Here is an 18723-nt window from a genome sequence, read left to right as displayed (position 1 = left end):
AGCAGGAAACATTTGCTCATTTATGGGAGTGAGTTTGGGGCCAAACATAACTCTATTCCACCATTGGAATATATTAGTCACCTACACATATTTTAGCTGTTTCGCATGGTTGTTATAACTTTTGTACCAAATTCTACACAGCTCTCATAGTTTCACACTCTAACTATAGTTTAAATGATATAAACATGGCCAGAACAACCTCACCACGTGACCGGGCCTTTTGTGGCCAGTTGCTGTATGTGGAGGGTTTTTATAGCAACAAGCCAACAGAAGTTACCACAGACTGTGGGCTTTCAACAACTGGGCGTGTCTTAACGGATAATCCCCACAAATGAATGTAAATTTAGAGAAAAGTCTTCAGAATTAAGATGAAAACGTTCTGCTTTTCACCCAAAAGGTTGCTCATCTCTGCAGATGGAGCCTGCAGACGTCGACCTTCGTTTTAAACCATCTGGATAAACACTAGTCTCAGTGTGTGGAATGTGTTTTCCAACCAGCTCACTCCTGTTTATGTTTTTCCAACCCAGCCGCAGACACTTAGAGCTCACTCACTCATCATCTCGTTTCCCACAAAGACCACATACATTCTGGAGCCCATAGGTGATGGATGAAGACACAGACAATCCCCGAAATGCAAACTCTGCTTAAGAAGGCGTCTGACGCCGTTCAGGCAGAACACACCATGTCACTATGTACTATCCACTATGCTGGTGTAGGGGTTGTGTGGGAAAGTCCAGCTCAGGAAGCCAGCAGCTTTAGCTAAGACTTAGTTTTTATCTGCTAATGACTTTATCGTGCCATTGCTTGAAATAACCTGCCTATGTTCCCACTGTGAGGATTTACTCCCACCTCTTCTGTGGGTTCTCTGTCTCGTGGGTCACAACCGCACAAATTACATGCTGGTTCAAACCAGACAGTGGTTGTCTGATTAGCTTTACATCACAGGCCTGAGATCGGCTGCTACTGTGTGAATGCGACCTGCTGGTGTTGTGAGATAGCTCACGCTCAAGACTGTGTGTCATCTACCAAACGTATGAAACCGTGGCCTCAGAGCATCAAAGGACATTCGCAGCTTTCTCACATATTATCCAACCTCGAAGTCAGAGAAGCAGCACGGTGCTAACGTGGGCAGAGACCACCAGAGATCACTTCCTGTATGGAAACTTCTGTGTGCAGCATTGAAACACACACATATGATACACACATTTCACTTCAGCTTTAGGTTGGTTCAGTCTCTATTTTATGTTTTGCTCTTCTTGTTGCTGAAATGAAATTGAAGTTAAACAGTAAGTCAGAGATAAAGAACCCGTGCAGCTGATGCAGACACTCGCTGGTAAGTGGGTTTATTTGCTATATTTCTCGAGGCGTAGCTGCCGACATTGTGATTCTTAAGGTGATTTTTATGTAGATGCAACTGCAATTCATTAAAATCGAATGTTTATATTGTGTTTTGGGCTTTGACAGTTTGTGATTCAACTTTGTTTAATCTTCAATGAACGATGATGTTTTGTTATTTCTCAGCAAATCTACAGTGGTTTAAATATGTTAACGCTTTGAAAGAATAACAATTATTGTGTTTATGTCTGAACCGTGAATTGAAAAACACAAACACGACGGTCAGAACAAATGATCTTTGCTTTAAGGTGCGATGGAGGAGTTTTACAGATATTTCGGCATCAGGAGCAAGTTGTTGATGTGTTTCCTAATTTTCTCAGCTGCAGGTAAAATTCATTTACAACCTTACTGTGACAAGTTACTTTAATTAGTATATTTTGTTTGACATGTTAAAAAATAGATTTTTGATTATTTTAAATAACACACATACATTAAGTGTTGTTTGGTGTAATATAAGTTAACGCACCAACTAAAATGACATAGAAGAGCTGCTATGTGGGCTTTGTTTGTTACCGTTGGGCTGATTTGGCCGCTGGTTTCCTGTTTCCATCCTACATGTTAGACTGGGCTCACTGGCTAAAGGTTCTAAACGCCCAGCGACAGTATATGTGCAAGTTAATAATACAGTCCTATAAATGTTAAATGATTCCTTCAACTGTTGTATTAGATATAATTTAATCTATCATTTGTTCCTCTCACAGAAGCAAACACCATCGTGAAGGTCGCTGGCAGTGAAGTGATGCTGCCCTGTTTGAATCAGTCACTGAGCTCACTGACTCAACTCACATGGAAGATGAACAATATTGTCCTTTTCAGCCATAGCCCAAATAAACCCCTTTACACTTCTCCAAAGGCTTCGGCCCTGAACTTAAAGATGTCTCGGTCAGAGGATGAGCTGTACCGTCTGATCATAGAGAGAGCCGACAAGTCTCACACTGGGAACTACAGCTGTGAAACCGTCACAACAGCAGGAGTGTTGGAAAAGACGTGGGAGTTAATAATCACAGGTGAGTGGATCAGAGCAGGTTAAATGGACCCTTGCGTTGTTAACCCATAACATTGGACATGAACAGTGAGCCTGTTCTGAGATGAGTAGAAATGCCTCTAAAGTTGCCACCTTACATATTATAACTATACACATTGACAGTGTTAGTGTGAGGCGACCACAGGACACGAGAGCACCGGCACAGCTTTAAAATATGAGATATAAAAATATGAGATGAAGCGTATTAAGTTTATAACTCTCACATTTTAAAGTGACTTTCTTCCAGATGATGACAAAGCAGAGCATCAGACAATTCTGCTGATTTTAGTGGCTGTTATTGTTCCCTGTGTTTGTTGCCTGATCTTTATATTAACTTCGACGATCATGCGAAGATCCTGCAAACATCAGGCAGAGTGAGTCGACAGCCTCCAGTCAATCTATAACACGTTTACATATAACATAAACATATACAGACAAACTAAATGTTACCCTCTCTTGTAGAAACTCTCCAATGGCAGAGGAGGTAAGTACGATAATAAATTAAAATGATTCTACTATGAGAAGATCAAATATGAAGCTAGTTTAGCCTGTCAGCAACTAAAGGGGCCAATTTTCAGCTTGGTGACGAGGCTCCTAATTCTGGAGTGTATTTGATATTGAAGCGGACATTTTACATGTACTCCTCAAACTAAGTGCAGTGAAATGAACAAAGGCAGAAAGTAAATTAGAGACATATTTATAAGATCATTACTTTCATTGTATGCTGATGCATCTGTCCTATGTTCTATTGTCTTCTATATAGAAGCAAACTGAGGAGATTTATGAAAACTGTCTGGACATTTATGAGAATTAATAATGCTTCAGTTGTCAACACCACAAACACAGGGCTCAGTGCAAAGTGCTGTGACTTGAATTCAAAAGGAAAGAGGACCGATGAAACCACAGGAAGGAAGAAGAAACGCATAGGAAGGAAACACAAACCACAAGCACTTTTCCTGGAATGATACATGTTCAACTGTTGTTATTTAATAAAAAAATGTTTTTATAATAACACTGAACGCTATTTTTAAGGCCACCATTGCAAATTTAAACAGATGCAAACATACTTGACAGCATCACAAAGTCAAAGAAGATCCATAAAAAGCTTTTGTGACATGACGAGGTTTCTGTTATAAACACAGACTGTAGAAAACAGAGCAGCTGCATCATTTGATAAACCAACCCGAAAATGAACGAAAGAAAGAAAAAGGTCCTTCCTTCACCCGATGATTTACAGAACTAAGAGCACTAACTAAGAAGCAAAGAAAGTTTAGTTCTAGAGACTGTAATCCATCGGTTCTTTAAAATACAAACATAAAAAGCCTCTTTACAGCCAAAACCCCGTTTTGTGCATAGGTTAGTGAATGAAGAAGAAAAGAAAAGACTGAATCTGTGCAGTTGTACTGAAGCAAATTAACATCGACCAATATTTATTTTTGTATTTAAGGACCCAGAATTAAGTTTATTTTGGAATATTTGATCAAATCATCTATTAGATAACTTATAACCTAAAATCCCTCCTAATGATGAGCTTTCATTGTAATACATTCATACATTTATCTACAATAAAATTTATAATCATCCCAAAATGAAAAAGCAAATGTCTTAATTTATTTTTATATACTTTTTCACATTTATATTACTGAATTGATCATCAATTGATTGGATGTTTCCCATTTTTGGTGAAAACTGGACTGTTAAAGAGCCTGTTAGTGCATTTTCTTTGTTTGCTGTTATTGTGATTCACAGGCGTGTGTTCGCTGGTCTTGTGACTCTCATTTCCATCAGAGCCCTTGTGACACCGATTCTGAAAACAACCGTGGGTTGTTTACTTTAATACGCTGGGGGACACTGTAGGGTTTGACTAATTAGGAGGTAAGACGTGTGAAGCCTTGGTCACATTGTGTCATATGATCAGACCACGCAGCAGAGCTACAGAAGAAAAAGATCAAATCATCCCCACAAAACTCTGTGGTGCAATACTCCAGACACTTTGCAGGAAGTCATATGTTGCATGTTGTGGATTTTGTCAGCAGCAATTTACAGTTTGCATCAAGTTTGTTTCTAATGATGGAAATAAACATGACATGTTAACTAAATACAAAGAACACTTGAAATATAGCTATGACTCCAGCTGTAAGCCAAGCTAAGATAAGCTAAAAATAACGCAAAGGTTTAATCATTTCTTTTGGCAAGAATTCAACTACACACATCATGAAAAAAACTATTGTTTATAGTGAATATATAAAGTGTGCTTTACAAAGGGTTTAATGTGCATTAATAGCTCACTGAGCAAACTCTGGTCTATTGACACAGACGTAGATTAAATGCTTGGTTACAGACAGAAGACGCCGCCAACCTCCAACTGCTCATATCAGTGTAGAAACAACAGCCGTTTGAGACAGTTTCCTTATCAGCCCAACTGTTTAACGGTATGTAACGCACTTAGACGGCCTCAAGGCCATCTATACTGTAAACAAAGAGCTATAGTACAGGACCAACGACACACCTACTGAACTATGTCACCTTCATATTCAGAAGCAAACTTCACTACTTGAAATGTAAGGACTCTTAAAACACTGATGATGTGACAGGACAGAGACATTTGTAATGTTACAAATCAAATAAATAAAAGACAAATGTAGAACAAGATAATAAACATGAAGCAAAACTACAACGTGTTCACTAAGAGACAGGATTTGCTGACAGTGGAAATACTGTTGTGAGACTCTGAGAAGCCTCAATTAAGATTATATTATGTTATTATAAAAACATGAAGCATGAACTAAAGCACCATAAATGTCTCTGGACATGTTGTCTAATGGAAAAACTTGAACAGCAAGATTTTTTATGCTCTTAGTAAAATCTAGTGGAAACATACAATTATATAAAAATACACTATGTTAGTCTGAAAATCTAACATAGCAAAGATCAATTAAAGCAAAAAAGATGATGTTTAGAAATGCATGTTGTTTGTTGGATCTTTGTTAATTTATTTAAAGCTCTAGAATTGACCACTACATTGTAGTTTACAGATGTGCCATGTCTAACAGAGAATTGAGATACTTTCTGTCAGTAACCTGGTTTCTTATGTACTGTATTTACTGTATGTGCTACACGCTCCTCTTATATGAACAGTTAAGGCTGATCGTTGGAAAACACAAAAAACGCATCCATCACCGTTGGAGCCATGGTGAGGTCTGTGTGCACATTGACCCACTGCACTGATGCACATATATACATTCCCTCATTGTTCTGTCCTGCAGCACGAGGGTAAACTTGCCAAAGCAAAACAGAAATTATGGGAGGACTGGAAAACTGTACTCAAATACTCACCGACAGTTGGACTGTTGCACCATAAACTGATGCTGTCTTTGTGTTTGGAGGAGTAGTTCATGAGACACTCATGAGTAGCACAGATTTTACATTATGTGCTTTACGTAGGTGTTTCATCGTCCACTACATGGACAGGCTGCATCCCTGCAAGCGTGCTTTCTTCTCTGCTGGAAAAGAAACTATCAATTAACTTAACTTAAATGTGCAGTAAAATATGCAGTATTTCTGTATTTTGTACCTTTTACTGATGGATCCCTGGACCCTGGATTTATAAAAGAACCATGCAGCAAGACCAATGGCAAAGAGGACAAGCAAAAGGCTAAATAATACCCAGCAAACCGTGCAGGAGCCTGTAGGGAATCAGAGCACATGTAAGACAAATACACATGAGGACTAGAGCTGCCAGGACAGAAAGAACGACCTGCGTAGGTCAGAGTCTGAAGCAAAGGCAACAGAACAGACCATTAATTAATAGCACAGACACAGACAAAGCAGGAGTTTTTATTTCAGCCCAGATCAGCTGACATTACTCTATGTCACAAAATATGCAGGAACCAAAGACAGTTATTATTAATCAAATGTAAATTTTTACATTTTAAGTCTTGACTAAATAATTTCAAATGCATACAGAGCCAACATGTTTAAAACTGAACAGGACTGACTTCAAATGATCCCATGTGTCAATAAGTAACTAAACACTGTCAGCTCTAACTTAAAATATTGTTACAACTGGTTTAAATGGTTTCATTCATTTGGAGCCCAAAACATGAGACTATTGTTTTATTCTGGTAATTACTACACAACATGTAACCCTCATGAATGTAGCTGGTTTTAATGTTGTCTTACATTTATGCTTGACCTGCTATTACTGAACAAAGGCTCCTCATGTCTGTCCTTTATTTTACTTTGCATAATAAAACACTGTGCTAATATTTATAGCCTCCAAACATAAGTGTGCATCCTGGAGCACAGGCCTCACCTGATGTCACATGCACATAGAGGTAACCATGACTCCTCCCGTACTGGTTGGAGGCTTCACACTGGTAGAGGCCATCGACGCCAGCGGTGTTCCTCACAAACTGCAGCGTTGGTCCGACTACAGTGACACCAGACTGAGGCCAGGACTTGTCAGCTCTGAAACACACAAGACAAAGGTTCCTGTAGCACAAACACCTGAAAGCAACTTATTAAGATGCTCTTTGTGATCAGACAGCAGCACCGTACCTGCTCCAGGTGAAGCTGGCAGCTGGGTTGGCTTCAGTCATACACTCTAATGAATTATCTGATCTTTTAGTGACGTTCACTGTCGTGGGTGAAACTGCAAAGAGGAGAGAGAATGAGCTGCTCTGTTGGGTTGTGTCACTTACTAGAGGCTTGTCTACTAAAGTTAAAGTCAGTTAAACTCATTCAATTCAAAAAAGCGACCGTTAGACGTTATTCCTCATTCCTAACAACCTTTCAGCCTTCTCGTGTGTTAGTGTTGAAATGTTAGAAGCGTGGAGTGGTTCCATTCAACCACACAGACACTTAAAGACTACTGCCTTGTAATTTAAGATGTTTAAGACCATAAATCAACCAGACATGTTAACAATGTGTTGCTGTGAGGCAGAGCACCCCACCCACAGCAAGGTATCAGTAAGTAGCTGTGAAGTCTCAACTACTTGGCTCTTCCTCCACCGTTACAGGGTTGTGGTGTGTGTTAATCTTCTCAGGAATAGATGAAATAGCAGCATGATAAATGGGAGCCAGACTGTGTCTGAGGCCTCCTTCTCTGTTGAGGGAAGGTGCTTTAAATTGTACATATTTTATCACTCTTCCCTCAACCCTCTATCAAATAACTTATATTCTCGGTCCACTGTGAAACCAAGAAATAAGTAGTTGAAAGTTCACAGATACTCACGGCCTCTTTGCTCACATAATGAGCCAATCATCTACAGGTAGTGGAGGAAACCTCTCTGAAGGATAAATATGTGGCCTTCAGTCAGCTTTACTCAGACTGACGAAAAACAAACACCTAAATTGATGGCAAAACGTTTCCACGGAAAAGAAGAAATCCAGTTGACACGACTCAACCTTCAGATAACGTCACCTGGATGACTGAGAATCTCCACGGATCGTTATTAACTCCAATGCAGCCTATGACGTCATTATACTCACAGAACACTTGTAACGTGAAGGGCAGGCTCTTTGCTTGTGTCAGCGCCGCGCTGGTGACGACACATCTCACCAAACGCTGGTTGACGTCTCTGGTAGGGACTCCAAGCAGCGAGCTGACCGTGGTGGTGGTTCCGTTATCGTGAAGGGTGGAGGTGGTGGTTGAACGGACCGAGCCCTCCAGAGAACCCATAATCCACTTCACCTCAGCAGGAGGCCGGGAACCAGCCGCCGTACAGGTAGCAAGGGAAGCTTCTTCACCCCCCAACAGAGGGGCGTCGTCCTCCACCGTTACGACTGGAGGGACTACAAGAGGAAGCACACAGGTCAAAGGTCAGTGTGGGACTCCAGCTTTTATCTGTTTACTCCACACACACACATTTATCATACCGAGCAGGTTTACTATTATATCTGTCCTGAAATTTCCGCTGGGAAACAGAGTGAATATGCACGAGTAGCTGCCTTCATCCAGCAACGTGGCGTCTGATAACTGGAGGGTTCCATCGTATTTGGTAAAGTTTCCAATGTTCTTGAACCGATAGTCAGCTGCACTGAAGATGTGTGTTTTATCAGCCAGAATCGTAATGAAATTCCCATTTTCTGGCTTCCCCTTAGTCATTCTCTGCCATGAAATCTGGGTGAGCGTCTCTGTGGTGTCAAGGAGGTTGCAGGGTAACGTAGCGCTCTCTCCAAGAACCACCGACACGTTTCCTCCCACCACCCGGACAGCTGAAAGACAAATGGAAAGTCAGGAAACAAACACGGGCAGAAGCACAAGAGGTTTCAGTCTCTGGAGGTTGTGACTGTCACACAGGCATCTGCTAAATCAGTAGACATTTGTAAAAGTAATCCAATTTAACGCTGTCATCTTGTCCATTTGCTTCCTTTAAATGAGGCTTGAAAAAATACAAACTGAAATGCTTGAAATGACTGGTGTGTAAAAAAGGAGGGTCAGAAAACATGTCTGAGCCGGTGAGTGGTGAAAAACATAGTAACTGTCTGAGAATCAATAGAGCCTTTCATTATGGGTCTTTTCAGTTTGTCTTTGTTTTCTAGATAAAGATATAACTGCCAGAAACACCTGCTGCCCTGAGAGTTCATAAAAAACACACTATTGTTCATTTTACTGCATCTGTAAACAAAGGAAGCAGCTGCACCTTTTTTTCTTTTATTATTAAAGCATTTAAAACAACATTTTGCTCCCACTGCTTTACTTCATTGTGGCAACAAAGGATTTAACATGTCTGGATCTGATACAGTCTGATCTATTAACCACAAAACCTACAACACAACTAATTATAATGAGATAATTATTTTTGTACATTGCTGAACTACAACTTGTAGCACTGCAATACTTTAAATTACTGTGTTTTACAGTTGTCTCTGGTCACATTACAACCATGTCACCAATAGGAGCATCACACATGTGACAGCAGCTGTTGTGGCATTAGTTAGCAGTTGTTGAGTTATAGGATAAAAATATACTTTTTTCTAGAGTAAGAGAAACACACATGTAAAGACCTCAGGATTGTGCTTACTCTGCTTAGTTATTGAAGCAAGCCTGGAGATCGCGCGCTTTGCCTAATCCCTGTCTGCACCGTTGCCTTCTTCCATGACACTCTGTGTACAGACCTCTGCCTGTCTGACCAAGAGCCTGCGTTAAACCTCCACAAACGGTATCTGCAGTGATGGGTGGATGAGGCGTCATAAAGCGTTTCCACACACTGCAAAACTATATTGATACTGTGTCAATGTACAACAATATAATTTAAGTCATTGTATGTGCGTACTGTGCATTCGGGTCCCTCACCTTGATTCCTGACTAACATCAGGTGGTGACCACGAGACTTCAAAGACAGTTTCAAGACAATGGATGAAATCTTATCCTTCATAATTAAGCTTCATCTCGTTGCCACTTTGACCGGAGCTAAACAAAACAAAAATACCGTAGCTGTAATTTGCTTCTTTCTTCCATAACGTCTCTTCCCCTGTATTATTTTGCGTTCAGCGCCGTGTCCAGCTTTCTCGCTTGTTGTGGCGCTTTCAAGGCCGTGGAAAACAAACTTTGTGGCACATTCACTGACCTTGCAACAGCTCCGCCCTTTCCAAATCCAAAACAATTTCCTGTGGCAACACAATAAACAAACGTCCTCAGATGCTACAATTTATCAAAATGTGTTTGCAGCAACTAGGACATTTGTTAAAAAGAACTAAGTCAAGTGAAAGTTACCTTTGTTTTAAACTTTCTAGTTTAAAACTAGAAAATAAAATGAAGCTAATCTTATTTTCCAATTACGGTGGGAAATCCCCTTCAATTCTTTAGCCCAGTTATTCCTAAACACTGATCTTCCCTCGTGCTTCGACTTTCCACTTTCACAAATCAATGACGTCACTATTTTTCTTTTTCGATTTTAACTTTTTTAAACATAGTTTAATATCTTCTATCGTCTCTGTGGCCTTTATTGCTTCTGTCGTCCAGTACTGAAGCAGTTCTTTGCGACCTTCATTTGATTATAACCTAGTTTATCTCTAAATACAGCTGCTGCTTTGTGGTTGTTTATTGTAGGTGATGCAGCGGTCTGACATACGTAAAGGACCGATGCCCTCATGTACAAATGTAGTAAAGAAAAGTGTTGTTCACGCACCTTCTACAGTCCAGCTCAGGTTTAGCAGCAACAGGAAGAGCAGGATCCCAGGGGAAAACCTGCTCATAGCGGGATTCTTTATAGATGATTATCCTCGTGTAAGACTGCGGCCATGTAGCCGTGGTTCTGGTGAACGTCGCGGTTTGATATTGGACATTCAACAGACATTCAGGTAAAATATCTCCAGACAATCGGTCCGCGTTTCGCGTTCGCTACAGCGTTCACTTCAGGATCACTCCTACTCCGTTTGTCTTTCTATCCACACCATGGTAGAACACACCCTTCTGCCTGCTCTCCTTCTTCGACCAACAGTAGCCCAATTTCTACCGGCACCCTGTTGTTGTTGTTGTTGTTGTTAACCCAGACCTCGCCTGATCCGTTATGAAATTCTTATTGACAATTCACATGGTTGTTATTGGCAAGTTTTACGCCGGATGCCCTTCCTAACGCAACACTCTATTGATCCAGGCTTGGGACTGGATCAGAGGTCACTGTCTTGCAACCCCTGCAGCTAGATTATATAGTCATGTTGCATATTTTTCAATAATATTTTAGTGTTAAAACAACAAATATGGTTGTGCCCCAACAAGGAGATGTAGACACACAACACTTGTTCTCCGCGGTGCCGTTTTCTGGTCGTAATAAAACAAAGCTCTCGCCTCACAACAACGTGGTATTTTACCGCGGTGAAGTTAGTTTGACGTTGGACATTCAACAGACATTCGACCGAAAATACCTCCAGACAAGCGGTCCGTGTTTGAACAAGCGATCCGCATTTCGCGTTCGCTACGCGGACACAGAACGAGAACGCTCGGTACACGAAGACGTTGACTTAGGGACCGTCAATAAAATATTTGAATTTTCAAGAAAATTAATAATTCAATAGCGTCCAAACCATATGACCTACTGGTCCAAAACCTGCTCCAATCTATGTGTCCACGTGTCCTTCACAGGGAAAACCATTTATATGAGGAAATAGTCATGTTGCATATTTTTCTATGATATTTTAGTATAAATATTACTGTAAATTTTCAATACCGTCCAAACCATATGACCTATTGGTTTAAAACCTCCTCTGAAATGTTCATCTACATCCCCTTCACAGGGCACAACCTTTTTTCTGAGTAAATAGTCATGTTGCATATTTTTCTATAATATTTCAGTGTTAAAACAACAAATATGGTTGTGCCCCAACAAGGAGATGTAGACACACAGTTTGGAGCGGGTTTTGAACCAGTAGGTCATATGCTGTGGATGGTATTGAAATATTACAGTAATATTTATACTAAAATATTTTAGAAAAATATGCAACATGACTATTTACTCATATAAATGGTTGTGCCCTGTGAAGGGGATGTAGATGAATATTTCAGAGAAGGTTTTGAACCAGTAGGTCATATGGTTTGGACGGTATTGAAAAATTACAGTAATATTTACACTAAAATATTATAGAAAAATATGCAACATTACTATTTCCTCATGGTCCCATGGTTTGGACGCTATTGAATTATTAATTTCTTGAAAAGCCAAATAGTTTATCGACGGTCCCTAAGTCAACGTCTTCTCGTGCCGAGCGGTCTCGTTCTGTGTCCGCGTAGCGATGGCGAAACGCGGGTCGCTTGTTCAAACACGGACCTCTTGTCTGGAGGTATTTTCGGTCGAATGTCTGTTGAATGTCTAACGTCAAACTAACTTCACCGCGGTGCCGTTTTCTGGTCGTAATAAAACAAAGCTCTCGCCTCACAACAACGTGTTATTTTAGGGTATCATTGGCAAAATCTCAGTCTACGCCCTCTTCCTTTTTATCACTAAAAGAGGAGCACGATGGGTTCAGGTTCTTTTTCTCGGTTTGTGGCAGCTCTTGATTATTCCTTTCATATTAACTTAAATTATTCATTACTTCGTCACTTCTCTCTACTGAATCTTCCACCTGACAGAAATCCCATAAACCCGTTGGATGCTTTCGTGTACCGTTTCAAACACAAGCATCGCGTTGTTTCTATTGCCAGAGCAGCCACAAAAAAGAGCAAAATAAACAGTTGGGAAATAGGCAATGTGCAAAAATCTTGTGTAGAATTAAAAATGACGTAAGACAGAATGTACAACTCACGCATGCAGTACTGGACTTATTTTTGAGCGGAATTTAAAATAAACATGTACAGTAACAGAGCTACACCTCACAGAGTGCAGTATACAAAGTGTCCAGCAGAGGGTGCAGTTGAGTCTGTTTGAAAGTTGAGTTGTACGGTCCAACAGCAGTGGGTATAAAGGACCTGTGGTACCGCTCCTTCCTACACTGGGGGTGGATCAGTCTACCAATGAAGGAGCTGCTCAGAGCCTCCACTGTCTGATGCAGTGGGAGACTTGTCCATGCTGGACGTCAGCTTGGCCGACATCCTCTCACCCTCCACCTCCACAGAGTCCAGAAGACATTAATGAAAACTACCTGGAAAAGAATTAATGCTCTGATTGTCATCACTACAACTACAGAGCTTGTTCCTGTGCTGTGATCTGAACTGAAAAGGACCGATGAAACCAAGGAAAGTGAACCAACGCATGGGAAGGAAATAAACCACAACTTTTCCTGGAATGATACAGTAAATGTTTAACTGTTGTTCATTTATTTAATAGCAAAATGCTTGTTAAAACAATGAACACCTTTTTTTTCCCAAAGGCCACTAATGTAGATTTAGGCAGCTGCAAAGATACGTGACATCAATACAAAGTCAAAGAACATGCATGAAAAGATTTTGTGACATAAGGTTTTTTATAAACATGGACGACACAGACTATAGAGAAACGATCAGCTGCATAAATCTGACATACAAACCAAAAAGAAGTACAAGTGAAACAGATGCTTGTCTGAGTGCGGCTTCTGGTTATAAGCGTACTTACTAAGAAGTAAACAAAGTTTAGTTGTAGAGTCAGTGATTCATCAGGTTTTTACCTTTGAAAAGAAAAAATAGTTTTTTTTTACAGCCACAGCCCCATTTTGTGCATAGGTTAGTGAATGTGCATTATTATTATTATTATGGAACTTGGTGTCATTCTGCTTTTAAAGGAAAAATACTGAATCTGTGCAGTTGTATTAAAGCAAACTAAATAGTCACAAACTTAAATAAAACTACTAAATTTGTATTTGAATAAATCGACTATTGGCTGCATTTATAAATTAAAATCTCACCTGGTAATGAGCTTTAATTGTAATATGTTGATATATTTATCTACACTAAACTTATAATGATCCCAACGTTAAAGAAATGTAATGTATTTCTTTCTCACTTTAATACACATATAATCAGATCACGTAGCAGAGCTACAGAAGAAAAAGATCAAATCATCCCCACAAAACTCTATTTCCTTCTACGTGTAATACTTTTCTGCAGACACTTTGCAAGAAGTCATGCATATGTTGCATGTTGTGGATTTTGTCAGTGGCCATATTCCAGTTTGCATCAAGTTTGTAATGATGGAAATAAACACATGTTAATTAAACACAAAGAAAACCTGACATGTTAAGCTAAGAAAGCCTTTATTTGTCATTATCACATATTTTACAACGTAACAACAATATTGGTCTTCTGCATTTAACCCATCCCCTGGGGGAGCAGTGTGCTGCCATGCAAGGATGTCTTACTCAAGGACCCAGCTGGAGCTCTGGTGGGTTTGAATCTGCTTCCCAGGTCAATGCTCTACCCACTGAGCTAACAGGCTATTGAGCTAAAGCTCAAATGCACACATCATAAAAAAAGAACACTTATTTATAGTGAATATATAAAGTATGCGTTACAAAGGGGCTACTCAAACTCCAAGAAGAAGACACCACCAACCTCCAACTTCTTATAGTAGCGTGGAACAAAAGACGTTGGATGTGACAGTTTTATCAGCCCAACCCCTTAACGGTATGCAAAGCACCCAAAGAGACTCAAATCCATCTAAACAATGAGCTACAGTACAGGACCAATGACACACCTACTAAACTATGTCACCTTTATATACAGATTACTTGAAGCAAACTTCATTACTTGAAATGAACAACACACATAGTGCAGCAGAAGAGTTAAACTGGTTTATCATCTAGAAACAAACGACCTCAGATACTGAGCAACCACAGAGCGTTAACGTTCTACATCCACTTTAGCATCTACAGACAATCTACTTTACATGACAGCATTTTAGATTCATAACAAAATGATCTGAACATTTTTTTTCCTTCTAGAGCATAAAGACTCAATACCATTGATATATCGCTGTGGCTGCTTGTCAGGAATGCGCAGGTATTGGACCCACATGCACAGCGCAGACAGGTTGGTGGTTTAAGTGATGACAGTTTTATTTAAAGGCAAGGCAAGCAGGGTTATTCACAGAGGACTTCAGGCGTGAGTACAAAAGGAACAGGCAAACTCAAATCCGGGGACAGGCGAGGTTTCAACTACGAGTGAACACGGCAGAAGTACAGGTAAGGAACAGGTACGTTACCAGGATATTCACAGCAATGGTACAGGCAAGGAGCAGGCAGGAATCGGGAATCAGGTGCAAACGCGATCAAGACAAGGTAAGCTATACGAGAGTGATGGGTAGATGAGGCGTCATGAAACGTTTCGACACATTGCAAAACTGTATTGATACTGTGCCGATACTGTGTCACTGAATACTGACACCTACTGGACATTAAAACTCCCTACAGCCAACCTAGTTGACGGACTCATCTGACACCTTATCTAGAAACAATACAATGCCATTTTAGTACACCATTTCCAAACAACAAGAAACAAATAATGCTGAATAACATGCCTGAAGTGGGTGCAGACAGCTGCTGTTCTGCCTGCAGTCTACTGACGGCCTCATTGCACTTGGAGGAACTGCGGAACCAGAGTGATTTAAATCTGGGGTCTAGAAGTGTTGCTGGGGTCAACACACTGAGGTTTTTTTTTTTTAATAGAAAAGTTCTGTCGAATAAATACGAAATTTAACCTGCATAAAACAATATGATTAGTAAAGAGTCACTTTGGAAATTAATCTGAATTCAAATAGATCAAGTGAAAACTTTTTAAAATTAATTAATTAATTTAATAATACACTTTCACTTTATTATAAAATTAAATCACAAAAGAAACCTTATTTTCCGATATGAGATGAATTATAGATGAATTTGACGATGAACGGCAAACGCTCAGGGATTCCATTCGGCAGATGCAGCCCGACACATGCGCTTCCTTATAAACACAGTCTGGCGCGTCAGACAGTGACTGATACAGGAACTGTATCGGTCACGTGCTTTCCCGACGCGATACGCGCACCGACACAGTGTTTCGCTCTAAGAGCTCGACGCAGGCGCCGACGCATCTGTGTTGCCGGACCCATCACTACTATACGAGAGTGCTGGAAAGTGGTGTGTACATGCGACGATCTGGCGTCTGACTGGTGCGTGAGGTGGTGACTAAATACTGGTGCTTGATTACGGGATGACTGTCAGGTGTGCGTGATAAACTGGGAATAGCATGGAGAACAGGTGCAGCATGAGTGAGACAGGAAGTACTACAAAATAAAAACGGAACTAAAACATGACAACATGAATGAAAACAAACTCCTTTCAAAATAAAACCAGGACATGACTAGGAACATGACAGGAACATGACTAGGAACATGACAGGAACATGACAGGAACATGACTAGGAACATGACAGGAACATGACTAGGAACATGACAGGAACATGACAGGAACATGACAGGAACATGACAAGGAACATGAAGCTGAAAGCAGGGCAGCTCAGAGGAGGTTACATTGGTCACAGGTTATATTCGGTCAATGATGTGTAGAAAACTTGTGATTTTCTTAATGCTGCATGTTTTGGTTTGCTGGACTTTTGGTTTTGCTAAAGTTTTGTTAAATTGTCTTTGTAATATGTCTAATTCCAGTCAACTTTTTTGTCAGTAACCTGGTTTCTTATGTACTGTATTTATTGTACGTGCTACACGCTGCTCTTCTAATATGAACAGTTATAGTGAAGCTGATGGTTGGGAAACCGCATCCTTTCACCGTTGGAGCCGTGGTGAGGTCTGTTAGCACGTTGATCTACTGCACTGATGCAGGACATACATTCACTAATATCTGTCCTGAAGCACGAGGGTAAACTTGCCAAAGCAAAAACAAAAGTACTCAAAAAAAAGGAGAACTGTACTCAAATACTGACCGACAGTTGAACTGTTGCACCATAAACTAATACTGTTAATGCGCTTGGGGAAGTAGTTCCTGAGACACTTAGTCTCAGTGCAGCTCAGAGGAGGTTACATTGGTCACAGGACTCCTAAAACACTGATGATGCGACAGATCAGACACATTTGCAATGTTTCAGATCAAATAAATAAAAGACTAATGTAGAACAAGATAACAAACAAAGCAAAAAAATTTGCTCACTAAGACAGGATTTGCTGACAGTGAGAATAATCTGTGAGACTCTGAAGAGCCTCAAAAAATATCTTATATGTATAGCTTATTACAAAACCATAAAGCATGAACTTAATCATGTAACAAATGTCTCTGGACACGTTGTCTGATGGAAAAACTTAAACACAGCAGGATCTTTTACACTGTCAGTAAATTTTAGTGGAAAAGTAGAATTAGTTATAGAAGCTGTGACTAGTCATAGTCTAACAGAGAATTTAAATAATTTCTCTCAGTAACCTGATTTCTTATGTACTGTATTTACTGTATGTGCTTCTCATATGAACAGTTAAGGCTGATGGTTGGAAAACTGCATCTCTTCACCTTTGGAGCCGTGGTGAGGTCTGTTCGTTGACCTACTGCAGGACGTATATTCGCTCATTCTTCCGTCCTAAAGCACGAGGGTAAACCTGCCGAAGCAAAATGAAAGTACTCAAAAAAAAGGCGACCAAGGCTCACCAACAGTTGGACTGTTGCACCATGAACTGATACTGTTAATGCGCTTGGGAAAGTAGATCATAAGACACTTAGTCTCATGAACTACTTTCTACTACTATACTACTATACATACGTTCACATTTAACATGAGCTTCATATAGGTGTTTCAGGTTGATCTTCTGCAGTGTGGACAGGCTGCATCCCTGCAGGTGTGCTCTCTTCTCTGTTGGAAAATAAACCAATTAATGTATATATATAAACTTAAATGTGCAGTATAATATGGGGTATTACTGTATTTTGTACCTTTGTTTGGGCCTGAATATAAAAAGGTAGTACCATGCAGCAAGACCAATGGCAAACTGGACGAGCAAAAGACTAAATAATACCCAGCAAACCGTGCAGGAGCCTGTAGGGAATCAGAGCACATGTAAGACAAATACACAGGAGGACTAGAGCTGCCAGGACAGAAAGAACGACCTGCGTAGGTCAAAGTCTAAAGCAAAGGCAACAGAAAATACCATAATTGAACGTTTTAAGCACAGACACAACAAAGCAGGAGTTTTTATTTCAGCCGACATTAGCTGACACAAAATAAGCAGGAAACAAAGACAGTTATTATAAACCATACGCAAAACTTTCTAAGTCTCGACTGATTCATTTCAAATGCATACAGAGCCAACGTGTTTAAAACTGTGCAGTGTTCTATGAACAGGCCTGTAAGCTTTGCCTGAGGACTTATTTCAAATGATCCGATGTGTCAATAACTAAACACTGTCAGCTCTAACTTAAAGTATCGTTACAACTGGTTTAAGTGGTTTCATTCATTTACAGCCCAAAACGAGAGACTATTGTTTTATTCTGCTAATCACTACAAAACCTGTAGATCTCATGAATGTAGCTGGTTTTAATGTTGTCTTACATTTATGCTTCACCTGCTATGACTTAACAAGGGGTCCTCATGTCTGTTCTTTACTTTTATATATATTTATTTAATATTTATAGCCTCCAAATATCAGTGTGCATTCTGGAGCACAGGCCTCACCTGATGTCACATGCACATAGAGGTAACCATGTCTCCTCCCGTACAGGTTGGAGGCTTCACACTGGTAGAGGCCATCGACGCCAGCGGTGTTCCTCACAAACTGCAGCGTTGGTCCGACCACAGTGACACCAGACTGAGGCCAGGACTTGTCAGCTCTGAAACACACAAGACAAAGGTTCCTGTAGCACAAACACCTGAAACCAACTTATTAAGATGCTCTTTGTGATCAGACAGCAGCACCGTA

General features: G+C 40.2%; 2 protein-coding genes and 1 long non-coding RNA gene across 14 annotated transcripts in view; 1 reads left to right on the top strand and 2 right to left on the bottom strand.

The window, feature by feature from the left end:
* Nucleotides 1-4631: 4631 nt before the first annotated feature.
* Nucleotides 4632-11372, bottom strand: LOC114847084 (nectin-4-like). Of its 5 annotated transcripts, XM_029136445.3 has the most exons (9): nt 10555-11372; nt 9994-10033; nt 9720-9836; nt 8300-8638; nt 7913-8215; nt 6980-7073; nt 6735-6889; nt 5994-6105; nt 4632-5922 (listed from the first exon to the last, which is right to left on the bottom strand). In XM_029136445.3, exons 3-9 carry the CDS (start codon nt 9799-9801, stop codon nt 5856-5858), a joined length of 1152 nt encoding a protein of 383 aa, XP_028992278.1. In that variant the 5' UTR covers nt 9802-9836; nt 9994-10033; nt 10555-11372; the 3' UTR covers nt 4632-5855. The 5 variants fall into 5 exon arrangements, with proteins under 5 accessions (XP_028992278.1, XP_040924799.1, XP_028992279.1 ...); XM_041068865.2 differs by having other exon boundaries at nt 4632-5919; nt 9720-10033; XM_029136446.3 differs by lacking the exon at nt 9994-10033.
* LOC121201914 (uncharacterized) lies at nt 10586-13745 on the top strand. Its single transcript, XR_005897100.2, has 2 exons — nt 10586-10726; nt 13045-13745. It is a non-coding gene; the product is annotated as an uncharacterized LOC121201914 (long non-coding RNA).
* Nucleotides 13746-14069: 324 nt separating this feature from the next.
* LOC114847079 (nectin-2-like) overlaps nt 14070-18723 on the bottom strand; it is a 36111-nt gene continuing 31457 nt past the window's right edge. For 3 of the 8 annotated variants that reach the window (XM_055505096.1, XM_029136424.3, XM_055505097.1), the window contains 3 exons: nt 18480-18634; nt 17741-17843; nt 14070-17660 (listed from right to left, as the gene is read on the bottom strand). In XM_055505096.1, the coding sequence (XP_055361071.1) occupies nt 17591-17660; nt 17741-17843; nt 18480-18634 (328 nt within the window). In that variant the 3' untranslated portion in view covers nt 14070-17590. The remainder of the gene's footprint in view (nt 17661-17740; nt 17844-18479; nt 18635-18723) is intronic. The other 5 variants (XR_008693418.1, XR_008693419.1, XM_055505095.1 and 2 more) reach the window with 5 other exon arrangements.

This window comes from Betta splendens, chromosome 21, assembly GCF_900634795.4.
Source record: "Betta splendens chromosome 21, fBetSpl5.4, whole genome shotgun sequence".
In the NCBI taxonomy this organism is placed as follows: domain Eukaryota; kingdom Metazoa; phylum Chordata; class Actinopteri; order Anabantiformes; family Osphronemidae; genus Betta; species Betta splendens.
This window is presented reverse-complemented; position numbering and strand designations above follow the sequence as displayed.